This window comes from Nymphalis io, chromosome 11 (genome assembly GCF_905147045.1).
Source record: "Nymphalis io chromosome 11, ilAglIoxx1.1, whole genome shotgun sequence".
NCBI lineage: Eukaryota > Metazoa > Arthropoda > Insecta > Lepidoptera > Nymphalidae > Nymphalis > Nymphalis io.
In genome coordinates this window covers 2,319,338-2,345,189 of record NC_065898.1, presented here as the reverse complement: position 1 = coordinate 2,345,189, position 25,852 = coordinate 2,319,338, and the positions used below count along the sequence as shown (strand labels likewise).

General features: G+C 34.2%; 2 protein-coding genes across 2 annotated transcripts in view; both read right to left on the bottom strand.

Annotated features, from left to right (window-relative positions):
• LOC126771590 (zinc finger and BTB domain-containing protein 17-like) overlaps positions 1-25,852 on the bottom strand; it is a 299,967-nt gene that overhangs the window by 227,989 nt on the left and 46,126 nt on the right. The gene's annotated exons all lie outside the window — the stretch shown is intronic.
• Positions 625-25,826, bottom strand: LOC126771606 (inositol-3-phosphate synthase). The gene is made up of 12 exons (XM_050491588.1): positions 25,494-25,826; positions 24,005-24,177; positions 22,583-22,695; positions 19,865-20,022; positions 10,477-10,610; positions 6,125-6,245; positions 5,388-5,538; positions 4,121-4,212; positions 3,671-3,779; positions 3,088-3,264; positions 2,494-2,669; positions 625-2,294 (listed from the first exon to the last, which is right to left on the bottom strand). Exons 1-12 carry the CDS (start codon positions 25,611-25,613, stop codon positions 2,196-2,198), a joined length of 1,623 nt encoding a protein of 540 aa, XP_050347545.1. The 5' UTR covers positions 25,614-25,826; the 3' UTR covers positions 625-2,195.

Below are 25,852 nucleotides of genomic sequence, written 5' to 3'. Positions count from 1 at the left end.
AACAATACATTAATATGAAACGATATACTTTTGTACTGCTTTTTTTTCCAGACATCCGATGCCGGTGAAAACTCTACCAGCCGTGGGACACGGCAGTTTCAGGATGGCCGAGTGTTAAACTCAACGCTACGACCAACGCGTATATAATTTAGAATAACCTAATATTTATTGAAGTTAATTTGATTATAAATTTTGTTTTAATGTTATTTAACTTCGTGATATGATTTTTACAACTACCGACATTATAATGATTTAACTTTTGTATAAAAAGCGATGTATTTACAATGAATGATCATAATTTTTGTTGAACTTGAACAGGGTGGTTACTCTGCCTCTTTAATGAATATTGTTTATAACAACACAACACTTCTTTCGCTATCCTGGCTCACCTTCTGTTTCATGTAACAAGGAAATAAGCATACTCATTTTCATATTTATATGATTTAGGATCAAAATAATAAACACGTTTCTTTTATAGGCAAGCGTGCTACATCTTAGACCGTGTCGATGCTTAACATCAGGCAAGTCAACGATCAAACGCTGGCCTAATTGTAAAAAAAAAAACATTAAATAAGCACTAGCCCAGTGCTTCTATTCCAAGGTACTTAATTAAAAATCATGATGTAATTCAAGAATAAGTTTATTTCAATACAAGTGCGTACAATTAACAACACGCCTTTGGAAATACTACACAAATAGGAATTTTGTAATAAACTACTGTTTACATTACTGAAACTTATATAAATCTTAAATAAATGTGAAATAAAAAAAACAATACTACGTAACATCTTACAGCGGTACTATGTAATACCCTCCTCGCCCTTTTTTTATAGTGTATCTGTCTCTTTTTTTCTAATTCAATTCAATACAATAAATAAATATTGTAAGACTTGATATATTTTACAAGAGCATTCACTTAGTTTTAGATCAATTTTCTATAAATATATCTTTTTTAAATAATTTCAAAATAAACGACCAAATTACACAACTTTGGTTTATTTAAGACGATTCATAAATTTTTTAACGATAAATATTTAGATGTAATTCTATAAATGCATTTAAACAAAAAAAAACCTATTACATTAAAAAATACTGGATTTATATAATACATTATACATCAGATTATTTTTAATACTGATTTATTATTAAGAGATTTTTTGAGATTATTATTATATATGTAGATATCTTATTACTATTTTTTTAATTTATATCTTTTCTCTTGTAGAAGGCAAAAGTTTTGCACCATTCAGGCTTGAAATATTAATAAGAAATCGAAAAAGAATATCTCTTATTTATTTTTTTATATTGTATAAATATAATTTTGTTTTGTTTATAAATCGACTATAAAAATATTGGCAGTAACTAAAGATTTCTGAACTAGACTGCAAGTAAAAACAATTTATAAGATTGACACATGGAGAATGGATTTTAATTTTCAATTTAAAATTTAATTGAACATAATTTTATTTTTTCAATATTTTTAATCCACTCTACTTTAAATCTATTTTTATAATTAAGACATATATACAAGTTTTGTAAAGACATCGAAACATCAAATAGTGTTGGAGTTTATTTATAGTAGAAAAAAATATATAACTTTAGAAGCTTCCTAGAAAATTTATAAAATATAGTATAATTAAACATACATACATACAATGTTTAAACTTTCCTTCACAAACTAATTTGTTCTATATGAAATAAAACAAAATGATTCGATATTTTTTAAATATTTTTCATAAATTAGGAATGTAAGAGAATAACTATGTTGGAAACTAAACTATAATGTTTTCTATTCGAAATAATAATTCACTAAACCACAGCCGAAATAAACATAAAATATTATATTACCGAAAACACTTCTATTACACAATTATATTGTTTTTACAATTTATCTAAAACGTGAAACTTAATAAATATAAATACAAAATAAATTACCTAAATTATATAATTATTTTAAATTTGGAACAGAGAAATGTAGTCTTAGACAAAATCACAACTTAAAAAAAAATATAAGATATCATATCGAATACTGTAAGAAATATAATATTTGTGTGTTAATGTCACGCTTTCAAAGCGGCTAACCGTTTGTGCTTCGCATAACTAAGGAACAATAAACGATATCTCCGAGACAAAACAAATAAATATTCTGTTCTAGAATCCAACCATGTATATATAAACATATATATTTAAATATTTTACTTATCGCCATTTTCTCGAGTTAATTTCTGTTTCTTCGGAGGCGGCGAGGACTCGAACATGACGCCCGAGCGCAGATCCGACATCAGGAACGGAACCTGGAACGATCACGGGAGATCGGGTACTCATATTTTGCAACGACGACAGGCAACAAAATAAAGATACATAAACGACTCTAATTTTGAATCGACATCTCGTCAAGTCTAAGTAATATAGCAGGGGACGTCGTCGAATCGGTAATCGGGAGTCTGCGAGTAAAACGAAAATGGATAAAAGCGCCATCAACGAGGCGCGTACCCTGTGCTCGAGGCGCATGCGGTGCGCGGGCGGCAGCGCGAGGCAGGCGCGCAGCACGTCGGCGAGCGCGGCGCGCTGCGCGGCCAGCGCGTGCTCCACGGGCGCCGCGCGCGGCACGAGCGGCGCCTTCAGCAGGTAGCCCAGCGCCGACAGCACGCTGTGCATCGCGCCCCACTCTGCGGCACAGGGGACGCCGTTAGCGGTGCCGATTGCCGTGGGCGTGGTGAAGGTTGCGGGTCTGTTTTTTTTTTTTAATCGACCTCGCGGGAAAAACGCCCTAGCGCGTTTCCCCCGTGAGGTGGTGATGGGGGTACGTGGGCCTCGCCGGCGCCTGGAATTCCAGTGCACCGAAATACCCACCAAAAACCAGCGCCACCCTCGCAGTCACATCCGTGACGCCTCGACCTAGTTGGATCTCCCGGGACATAACACTGTCGCAGAGGACCGTCGTCATCCGGCCCTTGCCCCTGCGCGAGGCATTCCTCGGCTGCCGAACATGGCCGCCGAGGAATGCCTCGCGCAGCACACTCTGAGAATTGTATTCGCGGGACAAATTTATTTTCTTTTATAACACAGTGGTACTTTGTAACGTACCTTCGGAGTCGTTCCTGCGGTAGGAGATCCTGCAGAAGAGATCAGTGAGCACGACGAGGTCCAGTATGAGCGGCACGGCGAGCAGCGAGTCCTCGCACGTGTTGTGCACCACGAGCGTGTTGGTCCCGTGGAGCAGGATCTCCGAAGTGTACTCGTCCATGGCGCGCTTGGAGTCACCTACGCGTTACATATTCACGTAATACATGCACTTAATAAATTATATGCCCAAATGTAAATTGTAAATTGGGCTTTTATATTTCTACATATCATAATTCCTTTTTTTTTCTTCATACTTTCTCGTAAGCTGAAATAAAATACTGAGTGATTCAAAAGTGTGAAGCGTGCCTTTTTAAATTATTCCTTGCTTTTACATAATTTTACTACTATCTGTATAATAATTCTTATACACAACGTGTTTAATAAATAAATTAGTGTTTCTGACCTCGATTAGAAATATGTCAAAACTATAAAAAGTACTAAAAATTGTCTATGATTTCATCTTGAAATCTTTCATAAGATACAACACCTTTTCCTTTATTGAAATGCATTAATTCTAAAAAAAAAAAAAACAATGAGTACTGACCGACATATGGCACGTACTTGATGACGACCACGTGGTCAGGCTTCTCCCCGGGCGCGTACAGCTGCGCGTTGGAGGCCACCATGTCGTCCACCACGTTGCTCTTCGATATCTGGAACCAGAGACATCACTTACGTCATCTATTTATTTATTAGACGAAATATATCATTTTAATAAATTATAGAGCCGAGTGAGACTAAATATATAACTTATGCATTATTATATAAATATTAAACATTTTTTTAACAATTACATAACATTTAGGGTAAGATAAAAAAATCTTTATGGTTATATTCAGTGGTATTTTATCATCATCATCAAAAACAAAATTACTAAGGAAAGGAATTAGGAACTAAGATGTTATATTCCTTCGTCTGATTACAGTGTTACCATATTAGACAAATTTGCTACAACGCTGCAGCATAAAGAAGCACCAAAAAAAACTTCTATTACCTCCTTAGAGCGGAACTGTCTCGGAGCGGACAGATTCTTGCCGTCGTTATTACCTAGATGATTGTAGCTCACGATCGACACTGGCTTCAGACCTATCAACAAAGATACGTTCAAACTTAATACACACTATCAGCGCATCATTTTTCATATAATAAATTAAATGTGTAAAAGTACTTTACAGTAACAGCCTGTTAATGTCCCACTGCTGGGCTAAGGCCTCCTCTCTCTTTTTGATGAGAAGGTTTAGAGCTCATTCCACCACGCTGCTCCAATTCGGATTGGTAGAATACGCATGTGACATAATTTCAATGAAATCAGACACATGCCGGTTTCCTCACGATGTTTTCCTTCACCATCAAGCACGATGAATTATAATCACAAATTAAGCACATGAAAATTCAGGGGTGCTTGCCCGGGTTTGAAGCCACGATCATCTGTTAAAATTCACGCGTTCTAACTACTAGGCCATTTCGGCTTTGCCAAAAGTACTTTGGGAAAGATAAATAATTGATTCCGCCATAGACCAGTTCGTTCCCAGGGTACTCTTTAACTTGAAGCTTTGTTTAGGTAACGAATATGTAGCATTGTATCTTAATAAATTAAAAAGCTTCGAAAGCCATCTTTCAAATACTAAATTGATTTCTTGCTGTACCAAAATAAACACCATGAAACTAATATCTTAAGAGCTATTGGTTTGTTAGTCTTAGATTCATGTACATCGTATATTTTTGCAATTTCGCAATATGAGTTTTTTTTTATATTTGCCGGGAAGGCAAATATGACTCTACTCCACCTGATGGTAAGTGGTAGTAGAGTCCAAACGCGACGACGGCCAGTACAGTCGGGAAGAATGTTCTGCACTAGCCGCCTTCGCCTTGCCGGCCTGCAAGATGCCTCTTCACGCCTCGTTTGAAGGAAGATATGTCAATTGTCATATTCTTTTAAATGGCGTCAATCCGAAATTACAATTTTACTCGTAAAATCCTCTCTTGTAAGGTAATTTGCAATGTTAACAATCAAACCCACATAAATATTTCTAATTTCTAAGGCAATTTTCTATTTTGCAACAGTCTAACCTACAAATTATTAATCTGAAAATACACAGGCCGAATAGCGATGTGCAAATAAATCCCGTCCCCGTGAGCTATAATCGAATCGGGCCCATTCCTAGCACATATTTTGAGAGGAAAATTAGAATATTAATTAAAAAATTGCTAGAATTCTTTATAATTAAAAAAAATGCTTAAATTAACCGAATCGTACTCACCTGCCGAAACCAGGAAGTCGACAAGTACAGACTTGAGTTTAGTCTGACCGGACTTAAAGTCATCTCCGGCTACAAAGACGCCCATTTTTTCGGCTCGCTCAACAACGCCATCAACTAGCGTGTTTTGCGGTGAACCATTAATGTAGCAACACTGGAATTTTACACATATATTTAATATTTATTGAACACATCTCAAATAAATACGAAAAAGCTGAAACTTGTCTATGCAAAGCTTGTCTATGCTTGTTTACACACACTTAAATGGTCGACATAATCAAAAGAGTTATATTAATGTTGTTTAGTACCACCTTCATATGATTAGCCAAAATGAATGAAATTTTGCCTGGTAGAGAATACTTTCAGGTATCAAGTCCGCATTTTTCAACAACTAAAATCATTTTTTTCCATAAGGTTTTGAAATAAATGCTTAGATAAACGGTTGAATTGAACAATATGATAATTAAAATAATTTCAAGCCTATTCTACATGTACAAGTGACTTCTCTATTATTTTACTGTAGCAATTAACACTTCTCAAATTAAGATTCAAAAACGGCGTTGAAGGAAGTAATCGTTAGTTTTTCTAACGTATCGAATGAAATGCTCCCACATGCACATCTATATATGTACTATGTATATGTACCATGTATATGTACCATGTATATGTACCATGTATATGTACCATGTATATGTACCATGTATATGTATCATGTATATGTACTACTATTGTTTACTCACCCCTTCATCGATAGCGGCTAGTGCGAATATCGTAGAGGGCGATATCTCGAGATTGTTCTGACGGAGTGCACGCTCCAAATTCTCAGAAGTGTCATGAACACCTTTGGTAACGTCGCAGAACCTATAAATTCCGATAAGTATTTTACACCTTTGTATAAATATATATATATTTTCGAACTGTCTAGTTGCTGTTGGTCCTAATGGTCTCTACAGCGTCAACGGGCGGATATATTGTTATTAACCATTACATAGCTTATTTAGTATCTCTAGCTTATCAGCCTCTGATGTCTATATGATATTATTTGATCGATGAAAAGAGTAACTAGAAAGGTTCTTGCCGGTTCTTCACGATAGATTCTACATTCCGATTTACACTATATTTAATCTTAATAATATTCTGGGATATTTATTCACACACGGCCATCTGATCCCAAACTAAACAGAGGTTGTACTATGGAAACCAGACAACTGATATACTACATATACTATTTTTCTTTTGTAAATATATATTTATGTAGATAATTACACCCAGACTCAGGACAAACAGACATGTTCATGCTCACAAATGTCTGTCCTGGGTGGTAATCGAACCCACAACCTTCGACGTGAAAGGCAAGTATCTACCAACCACGCCAACCGTCCCGTCGTCTTGTATAGTAATGATTCAAATTTGCTACTGGACCTACTTTTAATAGATAAGCACACTGGCAAGTGGGTTGCCTGATAATAAGTGGTCACCACCGCCAAATGGCGTTGGCGCTGTAAGAAATATTAAACACTCATTACATTGTCAATGTGCCTTCAACCTTGGGAACTAAGATATTATGTCCCTTGTGTCAATAGCTACACTGGTTCACTTATTCACCAAGCCGGAATTCCACTCGAGTGTAGTGGCAAATTTTGATAATAAATAATATTAATTTGTAGCAAAGAGTTATCGGAACTTTTCAATAATATTTCATTGGTAGAGATTCTTAGAGATATCTAAAGAAGCGTTAATAAGCAATAAAATACTTGACAATATGATAAGAACGATTCCATTATAAAATGATAATTGCTGTCCTTAAATTAACGAAAGAAAGAGGTATTTATTATTTAACTGGCCAATATTTTTAGAAATTATTACCGTCACGACAATTATTAGTTTAATTTTACGTTCACATATAATACATATGTATGGGGAACGCAGTATTTACGTGACTACGCAACAATTCGCGGAGTTGCAAGCTCTAACTTGACATGGGCGCACCGACAATGCGATAATCGCTCATATTATATCAATATATACTCATATAGACTTAGAATAAAGGAATATGACAAACAGTCTCTGCATGACAACACAACATCTATTACCATATGCATTTTAAATATGTATCTCGTCGTTAGTCTAGTGGCTAGCTTGTTTGCTAGCATATTATTAAATCAAATGTTTGTTTCCAACGTTGGGCCAATAAAAGTTTTTTCGTATGCCAAGAAATTCTCAGCGGTAAATCGTACATTAAAAGTGGATGCAGTTACAATATCAGTCCTGCACCTGAATCATTTCCGGGTAATACATTACAAGAGTGAGGTAATTGAGTGCACTTGTGTTTGCGCCAACATGTGCTCTATTTTACGATTATCACCTTCGCTATACTATGCCGCCGTGGCCAAAGCAAATAAAATGTCATACATAGTTCAAGTTCAAGTTCAAGCGTCAATAGCGGAATGGTTTACGAGCCGCCTAGCGTTGTTAAGACCACAAGTTCCCTTTAGTTATTTTACTTCCACTTCCAAAACAAACTTTACGCTTAATTGGACGGGGTAAATAGAAATATGGGTAATTCCTAAAAACAAACGAACAAAACCGGATAATATTTACTTTTTTTTTTTTAACTTTTTTAGTCAGTATACTATTTCAAATTATATTTTATTAAGTGCCTTTCGCACAAATCCTTTGGTAAGCAAGTATAGCTATTGACAAAAGATATTTGGATTAGTTGGTTTCGATACGAAACATAAACTCAAAATGACATGACCATTACAAGGCTGAATCGTGCCGTGTAATGCACGCGTGCCGGTAAAAATCTATTTATAGTCGACCTTCAAAACTAATCACAATATCGATAGGACTATTCACATAAAAACGGAATTATGAAAAACAAATAGTATTTGAATATTATTTGGAAATTAATTATTCAATATCAACATCTCGATGGTATTAGATGTATTGAGCAGAGATTGGCCAAAAGATAGGTAAAACCCTTAACTAAACAGTTATCTATCTAGAAAATAAATTAGATACACGGACGGGCTATAGAAAAATTTTTCACTAATGAGACAATATAATGAGATAATAGATAATCGCAATCTCTTAGCTTTATGTAATTACCATAGAGGAAAAAACGAAACCCTTATTTTCTACTTAGGACTATGAAATACAATTAAAGTTTAAATTAAGAAATCATAAATGTGAACAAATCGCGAACGTATTACGTAAATAAACGAATCCCTCATTAATTTCGAGCTAGATTAAAAAAAAGTTGATACGAAAAACATTGTTTAAAATCGTGCATGTACGATCGTGCACATGATAAATAATAAACGTCAAAAGTCATTTCATAGATTGTTTGATATGAAACCATACATTACATTTCCTTTCGGACACGCTGCGTTATTTCCAAAGAAAAAAAACTGTTTCGAGTGCACAGAATTTTACTGGTGGTAGAGCTTCGTGCAAGCTCGTCTGGGTAGGTACCACCCACTCATCAGATATTCTACCGCAAAACAGCAGTACTTGGTATTGTTGTGTTCCGGTTTGAAGGGTGAGCGAGCCAGTGTAATTACAGGCACAAGGGACATAACATCTTAGTTTCCAAGATTGGTGGTGCATTGGTGATGTAAGCGATGGTTAACATTTCTTACAATGCCAATATCTATGGGCGTTGGTGACCACTTATCATCATTTGGCCCATATGCTAGTCCGCCTTCCTATTCTATAAAAAAAAGAATAATGAATTCTATTCATTTGCGTCATGGCTCAAAGTCGAATAACGGGTATGGTCATTGAAATATGATCCCGTCGATATAATTAACGTTGCGGCAAGTTCAATGTTACGTGAGACTTTACGAAGCGGAAAATTATAATGTTGTGATGGTGAATGCAATGTTTATATCATCATAGTATGTACCTTAAAAAAGCCGAGATGGCCCAGTGATAAGAACGCGTGAATCTTAACCGATGATCATGGGTTCAAACCCGGACAAGCACAACTGAATTTTCATGTGCTTAATTTCCGATTATAATTAATCTCGTGCTTGTCGGTGAAGGAAAACATCGTGAGGAAACCTGCATGTGTCTGATTTCACTGAAATTCTGCCACATGTGTATTTCACCAAGCCGCATTAGAGTAACGTGTTGGAATAAGCTCCAAACCTTCTCCTCAAAAAGGGAGAGGAGGCCTTAGCCCAGCAGTGGGACATTCACAGGCTGTTACATACACCTATGACTCCTATGTGTGTGTGTTAAAATTTAGCTTCTTATTAAGTATTTTGAATATTTTCAGTACAGTTAATGTGTGAAAATTTTAAAATGTTAATTTTAAAATAGTGTTCGCCCGCGGCTTCGCCTGCGCATTAGGCGAGTGTATCTGTTAGGCACACTATGTCTTTCTGTACCCCATAGCACGTGAGGGATCGGTTGATTAGTTAAGACGTAAAAGCGTAACAGACAAACAAACATACAATCTCACTTTCGAAGTTACAATATTAGTATAGATTTTGTCAAAGATGATCACTTGTCTATATTACCATTTAAATTAGCATCCGAGAATTTGATTGTTATTAAAGAAATTATCGGATAATGCACGAACCATCAACATGTTTCAAAATAAATGTGTTTTATAACTGGCCAGTAAATTTCTTAAAAATGGAATAATAATTTTATTTTTTATGTAAATATATATTTTTATGTTTTACATTGGTATCCTTGTAGTGTCACATATCCTAAAATGCCCACTTTAAAAACTATTACCCGTATCGGTAAACATAAAAAAAAATCCTACATTTTTTGGAATATTTATTATGAAAGAAGAATGAATCATTTGAAAGATACTGAGCACAGAATATATATCAAGGACAAAACATAAATTCAACCACAGACCATGCGAGTTAATGAAAACGCGTTAAATTCGAATTTTAAAATTTAATCATCATATTATTAATAACCTATTGATACGAATAGACCGTGCTGGTAAAAATTAAAGCGACAGTGCTATCAACGTCAATCTCTTCTTTCACACGATCGCTTTCGAACTTGTCCATCCTGTCTACAATTTATCGTAGCATATATAAAATAAAATAAATGCAGTTACCTTTCAGTGTTTGCCGTCCAAAGCACAATGACCCTGTCCAGCTTATTCTTGTCCCGGAAGTCCTTTATATCAGCTCGAATTTGAAGATATTGCTCATATCTAGTTCCCGGGATGAGGTTGACTGCGCGATCCGCCTAAAATACGTGAATCAATATATAACAAGAAATATTACTGCAGTACTTAGTATTGTTGTGTTCCATTTTCAAGGATAAGGTACACTGACTCACAGGGTTACTACAGGAACGAAGGACAACATCTTACTGCCCAAGGTTGACGCATTGGAGATGTAGGGTATGGTTAATTCTTACAATATCAATGTCTATGCGCGGTGGCGAAAATAATGGTAACTGGTCAGGTGGACCAGTTACCATTATTTTTTTGTTACCATTAAAGCTTTACATTTTATATGATCGTGTAAAATTACGATTAAAAAAAAAATTGAGTGAGCCTTGATTTTGCTTCTATAATAGAGTATAATATTTTGAAATTTGGATGTAAAAAAAATGCTATTTTTCCATAATTGAAATAACTAAGAGCAAATTGAACAATGAAATAACTATAGGCAAACACAGTGATGCTATTCTTATAGTTAAATTTCTTTAATAATTTCAAAGTGCAGCAAAGACATCGGCAATTCCACAGTATATATTATGATGTCATTAATGGCGCTTATATCTTTTTAGAACAGAATAAAAATTTTCTAACTATGAGACGCTTCACTATTAATTATACAACAATTTATACTCCTTTATAAACATTATGTCATACAAAGTTTTATACGAGGTCACAATAATAATATACGTTCATTTACCAAAGATCAAAATTAATTAATGAAATTTAATGAATTAATAATAGTGACTTGACGATATTGAATAATAATAAACAATCGCCACAGCAAAACCACAAACTTGAAGAACAACAGGAAAATTAAGGAAAACCTGGGTAAATAGAATAAAACATATTTAATTAATAAAAAGGACATTTTTTTATAGAATAGGAAGGCAGACGAGCATATGTGCCACCTGATGGTAAGTGGTCACCAACGCCCCTAGACATTGGCACTGTAAGAAATGTCAACCATCGCTTACATAGCCAAAGCGCCACTAACCTTTGGAACTAAGATTTTATGTCCCTTGTGCCTGTAATTACACTGGCTCACTCACCCTTCAAACCGGAACACAACAATACCAAGTACTGCTGTATTGCGGTAGAATATCTGTTGAGTGGGTGGTACCTACCCAGACGAGCTTGCACAAAGCCCTGCCACCAGTGATTTCTATAAAACTGATAACATATAATGGCAACATCAAGTAACGAGAGTTCCCCTCTCCCTCTCACACGCGAAAGAAGCTCACTCTTATTTACTCACACTGCAATCAATTTACTCGTCTACCATTGTTTTCTTGAAACGAACAGTAACCGAATAGTACTAAACAAATGCCATGTTTTAAAACTATTAAAGATCGGACGACGTTATAACGACATAATATGTACATGTTTGTAAAACATTACAACGTGTAATTTTGTAAACATATAATCGCATCGGCGACGAATCAATAACTATGGTACAACAAGTCCTTTGTGATGCTCAATTAAACCTACTTTAATTATATTTTAAGTGATAATTAATGATCAATGAAATGTTGCGGTAATTTACAAAACAAAACATAAAAATTTAAGAGGTACGAATGCGTTTCACCTCTAGTAGCTAATCACCCGATTGCATAAATATATTTATTTATATGAAGTTTAAAAAAATAATGCGAGCCGCTTTAAGAGGTCGTTCCTACTTGGTGGTAGGGGTTAGTGCAAGCCCGTCCGGGTAGGTACCACCCACACATCACATATTCTACCGTCAAAGAGCAATACGTAGTATTGTTGTGTTCCGCTTGAAAAGAAGAGCGTCCCAGTGCAACTACAGGCATATGTGACAAAACACCTTAGTTTCCAAGGCCGGCGGCCCATTGGTTGGTTGAATGGTTAATATGTCTAACGGCACCAATGTATAGTGTATAGCGAGTGGTGACCATTTACCATCAGGTCGCCTATATACCTATATTAAAAATAAAAAATACATTCCTTCGATGTATTTTGATAAAACATTGAAATTTATATTTTTTATAAGTCTGTCGAAATTTTATATTTCATCGTATACATATCATATCTACATTGAAAAAGCAAAAACAAATAGACGAGCATATGCACGAGCAAGACTGAAGATTTATAAAATAAAATAAAAACTATAGAAATTGTAAGTGGATGACGGTGACCAGACCGTACATGATGAAACTAAGCAATCATTCCCTACATATCATTAAAATTTTATTTACCACGATCCATATCTATAAACAAATTATGAATATTTCATGTTCAAGATAAACGTGTCGGTACTTATCGGTTTATGCAAAATGTTTCGTTTACGATCAACGCGTCGTGAACGTTGAATGATTTAACACCTGCAGCAGGCATTACGATATATCCATCCTATAGCCTATTCTTATAAAGAAGGAGAAACAAACCTTCAATTTTCAATATCATCTATGCGACTAAACAAACAGACAACAAAAACACACAAACACACAAACTCACTATCACATTTATAATATTACTAATATTCCTATACTATACAATTCCTTTAACGTCGAAGAATATATACTAAACGTTAATTAAACGCGTAAAAATCACTCTTTGTCCAAAATCCACAACTACCAACTTCAATAAAAAAAAAACAAAGCAATTTAAAAAATACAAAGGGCTATTACGCGATGGAAAATTACCAATATCACTTTCAAAGTTTCAAACGAAACAAGCAAGCAAAAGAAACCGATTATACAATTCCCCTCGACTGAACTTTATCAAAGTTTAATGAGGCTTTAGAAATTTCAAGGCTCTTTCTAGTTCATGTTCTGAAACGTGCCGTAACACTTCGAATAAGGACTTAAATCGTGAAACTCTGTAAAGGGATTATGTTTTCTATTGAACTTGAACGTTAGATACGAAAATCGTATTAATTCAAGTTCAGTGTGAATAATAGCGGCTACATTGTAACATAGCAAGTTGTACTGACGTACGAATAAGCTATTTACACGCGTTTGTCGCGTTCAGATTTAAACGGAATTCGTTGGTGTTAATACAATGTATATCTCACGACTGTTACTAAGTAACTTATATATTTTAATAAAATATGTTGCAACTTTTTTAATATATAATAATCGATGCATATATTGAACAAAGTACTCTAGTTCTTTTAGACTTAAATCAAGCATGTTACTACATTTTATTACTTTGGATAACCCATTTAGATACCGAGGCTTAGTATTTATTACCAAGAGCTTACCATTACAGTATTGAAATTAATAATTAATTCAATTACAATAAAATATGTAGTACACCGGTTGTTTTATCAAAGAACGATAATCCTATCGATTTAAATCGTGCATGGGAGAATTAGTAAATAACTACATACACAAGGAACATTGCTGGTAATACTAATGTAGAATAATAATTATATGGCTAATTATATAGTACCAATGTTTTAGAGCCATTATGTTTAATTACACTATAGTGACAGTTGAGACTGCATTTGTTACCGCGTTAGTATTGAAAATAGTTATGATAAAGTTTATTAAACCACAAGCCATTAAATATTACTAAGTATGTATTTAGATAAATTTTCGAACAGTTTTATAAAATCAATAAATCATTTTAAACATTTTTTTGACGTCCACTGCTGGACGAAAGCCTTTCCCATAGAATGCCAATCATCCCGATCTTGGGCAGACCGCATATATCCCATACCTGCCAACTTTTTTAAATTGTCGGACCACCTTGCCGCAGGGCCTCCTACACTACGTTTTAAACACATAGTTCTAGAAATTTCGAATCCTCAACAAGCATCCATGTACTTTAATTGTACAGTAGACTTATTTAAAAATATCCTTTTCTCATTAGTTACTTTTAATTTACTTACAAATGTTATGTTTGGACCATATGTAGTGTCAACTGTAGGAGATTTGAAATTGAATATTTTAATAGTATAAATAAATTATTAGCACAATTAATGAAATTTCTGAGAACAATAGTCTTTTTTTGTAAGTTAGCTCGTTTTAGAGCCAAGACGGTCCAGTGATCTAACACGTGAATCCACAAATAAGATCGCGGAATCAAACCCAAGCGAGCACCGCTGATATTTCACGTGCTTAAGTTGTGTTTATAATATTCATCTCGTGCTCGGAGATGAAGGAAAACATCGTGAGGAAATCTGCTCTATTGAATGAAATTCGCACGTGTTTTCACAAACTTTAGTTGATGTCGGATGGTTATTGTTATGAACTTCAAGCCTTTACATAATACAGTGGGACATATACGGACTATCTTTTCTTTTTTATTTTAGCTTCCGCGCCCGGCCTCGCGTGGGGGAGAGTTGTTAGTATGTACTTTTACAGTACACTTGACTTACATTATTTTTTTGTTACAATTAAAGCTTTTATTAGAGTCGAGATGGCCTAGTGGTTAAAACGCGTGAATCTTAACCGATGATCGTGGGTTCACACCCCGGCAAGCACCATTGAATTTTCATGTGCTTAATTTGTTACTCGTACTCAACAGTAGAATAAGCTCTAAAACCTTCTCTTCTAAAAGGGAGAGGAGGCCTTAGCCCAGCAGTGGGACATTAACATCTCGATTGTAAGATGTATTGAGCAGAGATCGGCCAAAAGATAGATAAAACCCTTAACTAAACAGTTATCTATCTAGAAAATGAATTAGATACACGGACGGGCTATAGAAAAATTTTTCACTAATGAGACAATTTTAATAGATAATCGCAATCTCTTAGCTTTCTGTAAGTACCATAGAGGGAAAAACGAGACCCTTATTTTCTACTTAGGTCTATGAAATACAATTAAAGTTTAAATTTTTTTTTTTTTATATTCGCCGGGAGGGCAAATGACTCTACTCCACCTGATGGTAAGTGGTAGTAGAGTCCAAACGCGACGACGGCCAGTACAGACGGGAAAAACGTTCTGCACTAGCCGCCTTCGCCTTGCCGGCCCGCAAGATGCCTCTTCACGCCTCGTTTGAAGGAACCTGGGTTGTAAGAGGAGGGGAACACGTGAGCTGGTAAGGAATTCCATTTTTTGGAAGTGCGACAAAGAAAGGAGTTGCCAAATTTCTTTGTTCGCGATGGAATTGATGTCACAGTTAGGCGGTGACATCGAGAACCAGCTCGCGTGGACTTAAGAAGGAAGGGGGAAGCAGGAATTAGAGAGAATAATTCCTCAGAAATCATAAATGTGAACAAATCACGAACGCATTGCGTAAATAAACGAATCCCTCATTAATTTCGAGCTAGATTAAAAAAAAGTTGATACGAAAAACATTGTTTAAAATCGTGCATGTACGATCGTGCACATGATAAATAATAAACGTCAAAAGTCATTTCATAGATTGTTTGATATGAACATTTACAAAGCAAAAACACATTGAAAAAGCAAAAACAAATAGACAAGACTAAGGATTTATAAAATAAAATAAAAACTATAGAAATTGTAAGTGGATGACGGTGACCAGACCGTACATGATGAAACTAAGCAATCATTCTCTACATATCATTAAGATTTTATTTACCACGATCCATACCTATAAACAAATTATGAATATTTCATGTTCAAGATAAACGTGTCGGTACTTATCGGTTTATGCAAAATGTTTCGTTTACGATCAACGCTTCGTGAACGTTGAATAATTTAACTATATATATATAATATACCTAACTATAGCCTATTCTTATAAAGAAGGAGAAACAAACCTTCAATTTTCAATATCATCCATGCGACTAAACAAACAGACAACAAAAAAACATACAACACTATCACATTTATAATATTACTAATATTCCTATACTATACAATTCCTTTAACGTCGAAGAATATGTAATAAACATTAATTAAACACGTAAAAATCACGCGTACTTTTAAAAATCCGAACCCGCAGTCTTTGTCTAAAATCCACAACCACCAACTTCAATAAAAAAAAAAACAAAAAGCAATTAAAAAAAATACAAAGGCCTATTACGCGATGGAAAATTACCAATCTCACTTTCAAAGTTTCAAACGAAACAAGCAAGCAAAAGAAACCGATTATACAATTCCCCTCGACTGAACTTTATCAAAGTTTAATGAGGCTTTAGAAATTTCAAGGCTCTTTCTAGTTCATGTTCTGAAACGTGCCGTAACACTTCGAATAAGGACTTAAATAGTGAAACTCTGTAAGGGGATTATGTTTTCTACTCCTTGAACATTAGATACGAAAATCGTATTAATTCAAGTTCAGTGTGAATAATGGCGGCTACACTGTAACATAGCAAGTTGTACTGACGTACGAATAAGCTATTTACACGCGTTTGTCGCGTTCAGATTTAAACGGAATTCGTTGGTGTTAATATGTACAATGTATATCTCACGACTGTTACAAGTAACTTATATATTTTAATAAAATATGTTGCAACTTTTTTAATATATAATAATCGATGCATATATTGAAAAAATTACTAGTTCTTTTAGACTTAAATCAAGCATATTACTACATTGTTGTACGTCGTACTTTTAGTAAATACTGTTCATTTTTTTAATGTGTTATTGCCTTTATTTTTATTTTTTTATTACTTTGGATAACCCATTTAGATACCGAGGCTTAGCATTTATTACCAAGAGCTTACCATTACAGTTTTGAAATTAATAATTAATTCAATTACAATAAAATCTGTAGTATACGGGTTGTTTTATCAAAGAACGATAATCCTTTCGATTTAAATCGTGCATGGGAGAATTAGTAATTAACTACATACACAAGGAACATTGCTGGTAATACTAATGTAGAATAATAATTATATGGCTAATTATATAGTACCAATGTCTTAGAGCCATTATGTTTAATTACACTATAGTGACAGTTGAGACTGCATTTGTTACCGCGTTAGTATTGAAAATAGTTATGATAAAGTTTATTAAACCACAAGCCATTAAATATTACTAAGTATTTAGATAAAATTTCGAACAGTTTTATAAAATCAATAAAGCGATATCATTTTAAAGACTTTTTGAAATTTGAATGAAATTTCTGAGAATAATAGTCATTTTTTGTAAGCTAACTCGTTTTAGAACCAAGTTGGTCCAGTGGTCTAACACGTGAATCCTAAAATAAGATTGCGAAATCAAACCCAAGCGAGCACCGCTGAGATTTCATGTGCTTAAGTTGTGTTTATAATATTCATCTCGTGCTCGGAGATGAAGGAAAACATCGTGAGGAAATCTGCTCTATTGAATGAAATTCGCACGTGTTTTCACAAACTTTAGTTGATGTCGGATGGTTATTGTTATGAACTTCAAGCCTTTACATACATTGGGACATACAGACTATACTTTTCTTTTTTATTTTAGCTTCCGCGCCCGGCTTCGCGTGGGGGAGAGTTGTTAGTACGTACTTTTTAGTACACCTAACAACGTGAATTCAAAGCCTCATGGTGATCGGTTAAGTAGTTTTGAGTAGTTAAGATGTGAAAGCGTAACAAATAAACAAACTCATTTTCGCATTTATAATATTATTAATAGTTAGAAATAGTTATTAATTAATATCACCATCAATGTTATATGTAATTACACAACATTTAGATTCTAATGTCTTTGACGACCATTTTCAATTTAGTTTATAAATATAATTTTTTTTATAATTATAATTAGAAATACTAACTTTGTTGGTTACAAAGCACAATATTTGGCGATCGCACGCAGATTTTAATCGGATGTGCCAAAACGTAACGTCATCAACGCCGACTTGTAGTACGTAAACTTATATCGAGAATTTGTTGGCGATCCCAATATAGAAGCAGACATAAGTAACAGATGGGAAATAATGAAACCAACAACGTGAATAGACCAACTGCTGGCTTTACTAAATTATTTATTATTATTTATCAATCAAGGCGGGGACGGCTAGTACAGAACATTCTTCCCGACTGTACTGGCCGTCGTCGCGTTTGGACTCTACTACCACTTACCATCAGGTGGAGTAGAGTCATTTGCCTTTCCGGGGCATATAAAAAAAAAAAACGTATTAAACAAAAAATGATGATGATGAATCTTTTTAAAACCTACACCTTACTAACTTTTGTGGGAAACATTTTCTCGAGCAGCAATATTTATCGCAATAAACACTGAAAAATATTTCTTCGAGTTGAACTTGAAAACAATTTTGCGGGTACTTTGAATGTTATATTCGTTATCAGCGCACCGCACACTCACATCGATCGAACGTATGGGCTAAACGGAAGTACACCCAAGACCCTTTGTGCAAACTTGTTTAATATGTATTAAATATACAGATTCAATGATCTAATTCTTTTGAAGATAGGAACCCTAACCCTTACATTTCAAGGGGGAGTGAAACAGTATAAATACAGACACAAGGGTTATCTTATTAATTTTATAATAATAGTTCACATTTATGTAAAATAGTCGACGAAAATTACGTATTTATCATATGGATACCTTTTCTTTATCGCTGGAAAACAGTGGGGGGGGTATGTGGGGTCCGCCGATGTCCGAGGCACCGAGTGCGCCCCGAACATCGGAATACCCACCAAAAAACCAGCGGTACCCTTTCCGTTTTAACGAGGAGCGCCACGGGATCGCTTACGCATGCTACCGCATCATGTGGATATGCCTATTATATCATTAAATTAACAAAAAATCATGTAAACAGGAGACACCTTATTTATTATCGTTGCTTAGCGGCTGTTATTTAAACACTGATTTTCTTTCTGTCATAATTGTTTTGACATTCGAAGACAGAGCACTGTTTGACTAATCACGCGCTTAAAAGAACTTGGTTACAACGTAATAAGTATTTAAAAAAAAAGAACCAACAAATTCTTAATTTTTCGCAAGGAACCACTTAAGCCGATTGGCATTAAGTGGAAGGTGGAGCTGGGGACATAATTCACTTTTAACACAAGTGAGTTGAAATTTTTTATGCTGGAACCACATCCTTACATTTACCAATAAATAAATTAAAAGCCAATGTAAAAAAATATGCATAACTGAGGCTTATTATATTGTATAATATTATGTATCTACATGATGATAAGAGCTTGGAGTTAGGTAATCGTTGATTTTCATTCAGGATGCATACCTTAAATTGTATATAATTATAACATGTATGTAAACATTACGATTGATGAACTACTACTGTTGTTCTGTGATCGTTGGGGGTTGGTTGCTACACATAATATAAAGTACGGTGACCTTATAAAACGACGACTCAAAAGCACTTGTAAGAGCATATTCGAATATAGAACATTAAAATTTTGAATTAAAAAGTTAGAACTGACCTGGTTAGCTGCAATGAAGTCAGGGTCGTATATCGCGGGCCGGGGGCGCATTGTCGCCATTTCCTTGCGAAGCTTCTGCTGGAGTTCGTAGTCGATGACCTTGGCGCGGACCATGGCTTCTGCCAGGTTCAATGGGCTGATGTCCCATCCGTCGATCACTATTGAAATAAATTTCACATATCTAAACTGTACATAACTCGGCACTAGATAAGACTGGGTGATATTATATCAATAGCTAAGCCCCATCCACATGTTCAACCGGATTATACGTATTTTCCTAAAAATGATCATTTAATTGTTGGTATGGCTTCGTGCAATCCTGTCTGGGTATCAACCACCCACGCATGACATATTCTACCGCCAAGTAGCGTTTTTTAGTATTTTTGTGTTCCGGTTTGAAGGGTGATTGAGACAGTCTGACTAGACACGAAGGACATCTTAGTTCCCAGTACCATCGTAGTTGTGGTTGGTGGTACACGCGATGTAGGGAATGGTTAATATTTCTTACGTGGTCTATCAACGGTGGTGACCGCTTACCGTCAGATGGCCTCTTAGCTAAACGCCGGATATAAATAAAAAAAAGATCCACTTAAAACTGATATTGTATTAGTACAAAGCTTTTTTTTTAAATTTAATTCATTAAAAAATGTACCGTTCTGAATGTTAATTACACTCTAGCTTATATACTCGCAATCAATATATCACGTAACGAAGTGATCAATGCATGCAAAATTATAATTCCAATTATCCGACATCGATTTTACACCGCGTCGTATATGCGCGTATTCGATACCTGCGCGACGGAATCAGGACACTGGCTAATAGGTCAAGGCTTTGTGTCATATATATATTGTTACCTTATGTTACGCGTTATATAATCATATAAAACATAATAAGCATAAGCTACAAACCTTCTACTCAAAAAAGGAGAGGAGGCTATACCGGTGGTAGGGCTTTGTGCAAGCTGGTCTGGGTAGGTACCACCCACTCATCAGATATTCTACCGCAAAACCACAGTACTTGTTAACGTTTTGTTCCGGTTTGAAAGGTGAGTGAGTTAGTGTAATTACAGGCACAAGGGACATCTTAGTTCCCAAGGTTGGTGGCGCATTGGCTATGTAAGGGATCGTTAACATTTCTTACAATGCCAATGTCTAAGGGCATTTGGTGACCACTTACCATCAGGTGGCCCATATGCTTATCCGCCTTCCTATTCTATAAAAAAAAGGCCAGCTGTGGGACATTCATAGGCTGTTACTTTACTTTACTTTAAATATTTTCCCTTAAAAATGGAAGTACTCATACGAGTTGGTGTTATTACTCTCTCTTAATCTTAATAAATGAAATAAAAATGAAATTACGAACAAACAACAACAAATTTGATTTTATTGGGTGTCGCAATTGTCACAGTAACGAAACGCTGCTCCTGATCGTGTGGTCAATCCTTGATTTTTATAATATATAGGCTATACAGAAACTTGAATACGAGTGTTAATTATTATTACATAAATTATATTACATTATTACATAGAAACGACTAAAAGTCAAAGATGGTGGATAATGTCAATTAACATTAGTATCCACTTCTCTTTGAAGTACCATTAAATACCGCCAATATCTTCGAAGGTACCGCCTATTGATATTATAAACACCGTTACAAAAATAGCTCACTAAGTGTTGGCTACACACCATATATTCCCTCAATATCTTAGGTAATTTTGTTTTTTTAAAGGTTACTTAAAATTGTACTCTAGAATAAGAAAAACAACAACAAACAACAAACAAAATTGTATACAAAAATTTTGTTTACAAAAATGTAAACAGCGTTGGCTTCCTATTTAATAAAATAAAATAAAAAAATATTTACGATAACTAGCAATTGTCAAAACTTTTCGGTATAACAGAGTTTGTCAAGTTTTGATGTCAGAAAAATTCTCAGTAACAGTACAGGTGTAAAAATTGACAGCGTTCACATTTCCGTGCGACTGAAATCTTTCCGGGCGTGTCTAGCGTGCCGACTCTTTTTTTTCGAACTCTCTAGTTGTTCTTGACCCTACTGGCCAGCGTCACCGGACGGGAAGGGCGAGATAAACTCAGCCGGATGTTGCGAGCAACACAAGGGGCTCAAGAGAAACGGACATCCTAAGGGTGCCTCCAGTGAGGCCGGACCTCGGCTTAGGACGCCGCTGAAATCGGGAGGAATGCCGTCTCATCGGATTATGAAAGTGGTGGAATAGAGTGCTAGTGTGTTTGTTTAATACCTCCTGGACAGCCTCCGCTTAGAACAGCCATAATCGATTGGAACACGACATCGTCATCAATCACTACGTGTATATATATTAACGTTACAAAGTATACAACCACAAATATAGCGTCAGGTATTTTTCCACAATATATTTTTTTGTTTTACTTTTATCATATTATGTTAGTTTAAATTTTCTCATTGTTTTCATTAATTAATTTTTATTTTCTTAATACATCGTTTTTTATTGTTTTGATTAAAAATTCATAAATTGGAGTGAATAAAACTAGATTTGTATAATTGCAATTATAGGCTAACTCATCGTTAGCCTATAATTGCGATGTATGGTTTTAGTAAAAGTAACAATATTTATAAATGTAAATGTTGTTACATTTAAAAGTGTTAATTTTTAGGACAGATAATATATACATTGCAAGTTGGTTGGCTGCATATATAATAATTAAAAAAATACTCACCCAAATCATCGGGATGTACCATCGGCAGAAGTTTTGACATCGTTACGAAAACATCCTTCCCTTTCTCGTCGATACCGAGACGTACCGTCGACACTTGTGTTATGGAACCCAACCTAAACAACAAACGATACTAAAGCATACAAAATGCAATGCTCTACAATATGATTTTTTTTCATCTCTTTATTTAAAAAGCACTTAATGCTAAAATGATTACTTAAAACGCTAGTGTTATAAAAAATATGTTATCATAGAAAAATGACTTTTACTGTTAGTCATAATATAATATATAAGCATTAATAAATAAGAAGAGTAAAATATATAACTTAAGGCATTTGAATATGCTTTACCTACTTTTGACATATTTAAAAAGTTATAATTGAATAGTCTATACTAATATCTATATTAAAGTCTATAAACATGTTATAAATGCAAACGTAATTCTGTGTGTCACGCTTTCACGACTAAATAACTTAATCGATTTTGATAAAATTTCGTACAAAGCAAGCTTGAACCCCTAGGACGGACATAGGCTACTTTTACCTAGCACCTGACTCCTCGCTTCTTCAAATCCGGACGGGAACTAGTTTACAATAAATGGAGGAATATTTTATGATGATATTTAGCTAATATAAAAATTAGTTTACAAAAAATGCTGTTGAATAAAAACATTTAATAGGATTCATGCACATGGCGGAAAACTCTGGACGCGAATTTGCAGCTCGCAACCGCAACCACAGACGCAAAAGCGACTGTTACGCCTGTAGCGCGTGTTAACCGTAAATTCCCGCATAGAATAAGTGAACCGTAGTATAATTTAACAACAGTTAATAAACAATGAATGATGATTTGAAATTGATTAAAAAAAAGAAACAATAAATAAATTTATCGTGTGTAAAAAAATCGGTCATTAAGACGTGATAACTAGGCGAAAAGCTTGGACGTTAATTTACACAAAATCGGAGCACGGCAGCCGGTGCCAACGCGCCCCGCACTCGGCCCGTACGATTTTCATTATTTTAATACAAACTTGCGATCCAGTGCCGAAGAGGTAGCGACGCCATGTACACGAAACTTAAATTTTAGTAATATAATCAGAATGTATATTATACGATAAACAGTAGTACTTGGCATTGTTGTGTTCCCGCTTGAACGGTGAGTGAGCCAGTGTAATTACAAGCACAAAGGATATAACTTCTTAGTTCCCAAGGTTGGTGGAGCATAGATGATGTAAGGAATGGCTAATATTAAAAAGCCAATTTCGGCAGTGGTGACCACCTACGATCTGAAGCCTTTTGCCATTTGCCAGTTCGCCTACCTATTATAAATTAAAAATATTCTTTGTACACAAAGCCTATAAGTAACACTAAAATACATAAAGAATTTTTTTCCTTTAGCTATCAAATTAGTTTATTCCTTACTTACCAATTGGAATCCATTTGACCATTTTTAGTGTTCCATGTGACTTTATGCTTGTTAGCAAGTACAGCTGCTGTGAATGTAGACCCATTGTTACCACCCCAGCCCACTAACATCACTCCTACTTTTCCTATTTTCCGACCAGTGCGGATAGATAATGATGTGCGGTACGGCTTGGCCTATTGAAATACAAAAATAAATCAATATTTTTATAAGGATATCATTTTTAGCTATATATAAGATATAACAAAACAAATACTCAAATTAGTAAAAAAATTAATAAACAATAAAATTGTATTTTTATTTTATTTTATTAACTTATACAGACAACAAATTATGCCATGAATAATATTTTAAACTAAATATAACAAAAATATGTTACTTTCAATATAAAAAATATTTTTAGCAACAGTATTAAACAACATACATATTTATATAGGACTATAAATGTTATTGCAATTACATTACAATAATAATACTATTCTAACAACATGTTTAAAATAACTAAAAAGGTAGTTTAATTTATAAACTTGTAAAAACATATAATCATTAATTTACTAAGTAATATTGAGAGATTGACCTAATGGCTACAACATATGAACCTGAACTTATGAAACTTAACCAAAGATTGCAGAATGATTACAGCAGTTTCAAAGCAGAGCAAGCACCAATAATTTATAATTGTTTTAATTTATGTATTGCATGCTCGGCAGTGGAGGAAAAATGACAAAAACTCAGTCACATATATCACCTAAATGGCATCAAGGCTGAATAAACATCAGACGGAGTTTTGACCAGTAGTGGACCACTAATTTATATTTTTACTTTAAGTATTAAATAAGGTACTTTTAAAATTACATTAAAGGTAGCCTATAAAATTTTAAAGTATTATCTATATTATAAGCTTAACTATTTCAACTTCCTACTTATTACCTACCAATTACTTTAAAAATACCCATAAGTTTTATATACTGCTAGACTGAAAAACACATTGGGACATACACAATTTTAAAATATCAAATAACTATTTGAATATAGAGCTGGAAAAACTGTCTTTATAATTTAGATGTGTATGTATGTCTAGAAAAGGTTAAAATCCATTTAATAATAAAATAAATACTTTCTTTAATTTTTTTACGGTATTTTTGTAAGGTATATGGTACGGTATTATATGTAAGGTAGTCTAATAATAAAAATGAAAACTAGAATACTTTGCGAAAATATTATTTAAATTAAACTAACATTAATTTTTGAAGTTGAGCAATCTTTTAACTTTACAGTTACTATGTTGTTACCATTGATTTTATTAATAGAAATTATTATATATATTATATAATATGTAATAGCGATATATGTCATTATTTAACATATTTTATGTTAATAAATTGTATATTAGCTTCAAACATCGAATAAATTCCGTGAGTTTCCAGGAAAACCAATCAATAACAGCCGGCGCATTTCTATACAAATATCATAATCATATCATTTTACTTACCACAATTTCATTATCCGTTTTTGTTACTAATGTTTCGTTATATTCGTATTCAGAAAATATGTAATCATCAGTATATTTCACGTGTGGCGATGAAACAATTAAATTTGAGGTTGTACTCATTTTGGCTTTTTTAAGTTTTGTATTACTTCTGTTTACTAATTTTAAAGATTTATAAAACAAATTAATATATGGTAAATGATTAAAATTAATATTGTTTTGTATATTATATCAATTAAGCTTTTTGCCACAAATGTTTCGTGGTTTCAAAATCAAAACCTGAATTCCTGAACACACGTAAATTTCACGACAGTCAACCACAGACTAATACCTTATGGAATTGTAATTTACAATTTGCAAAT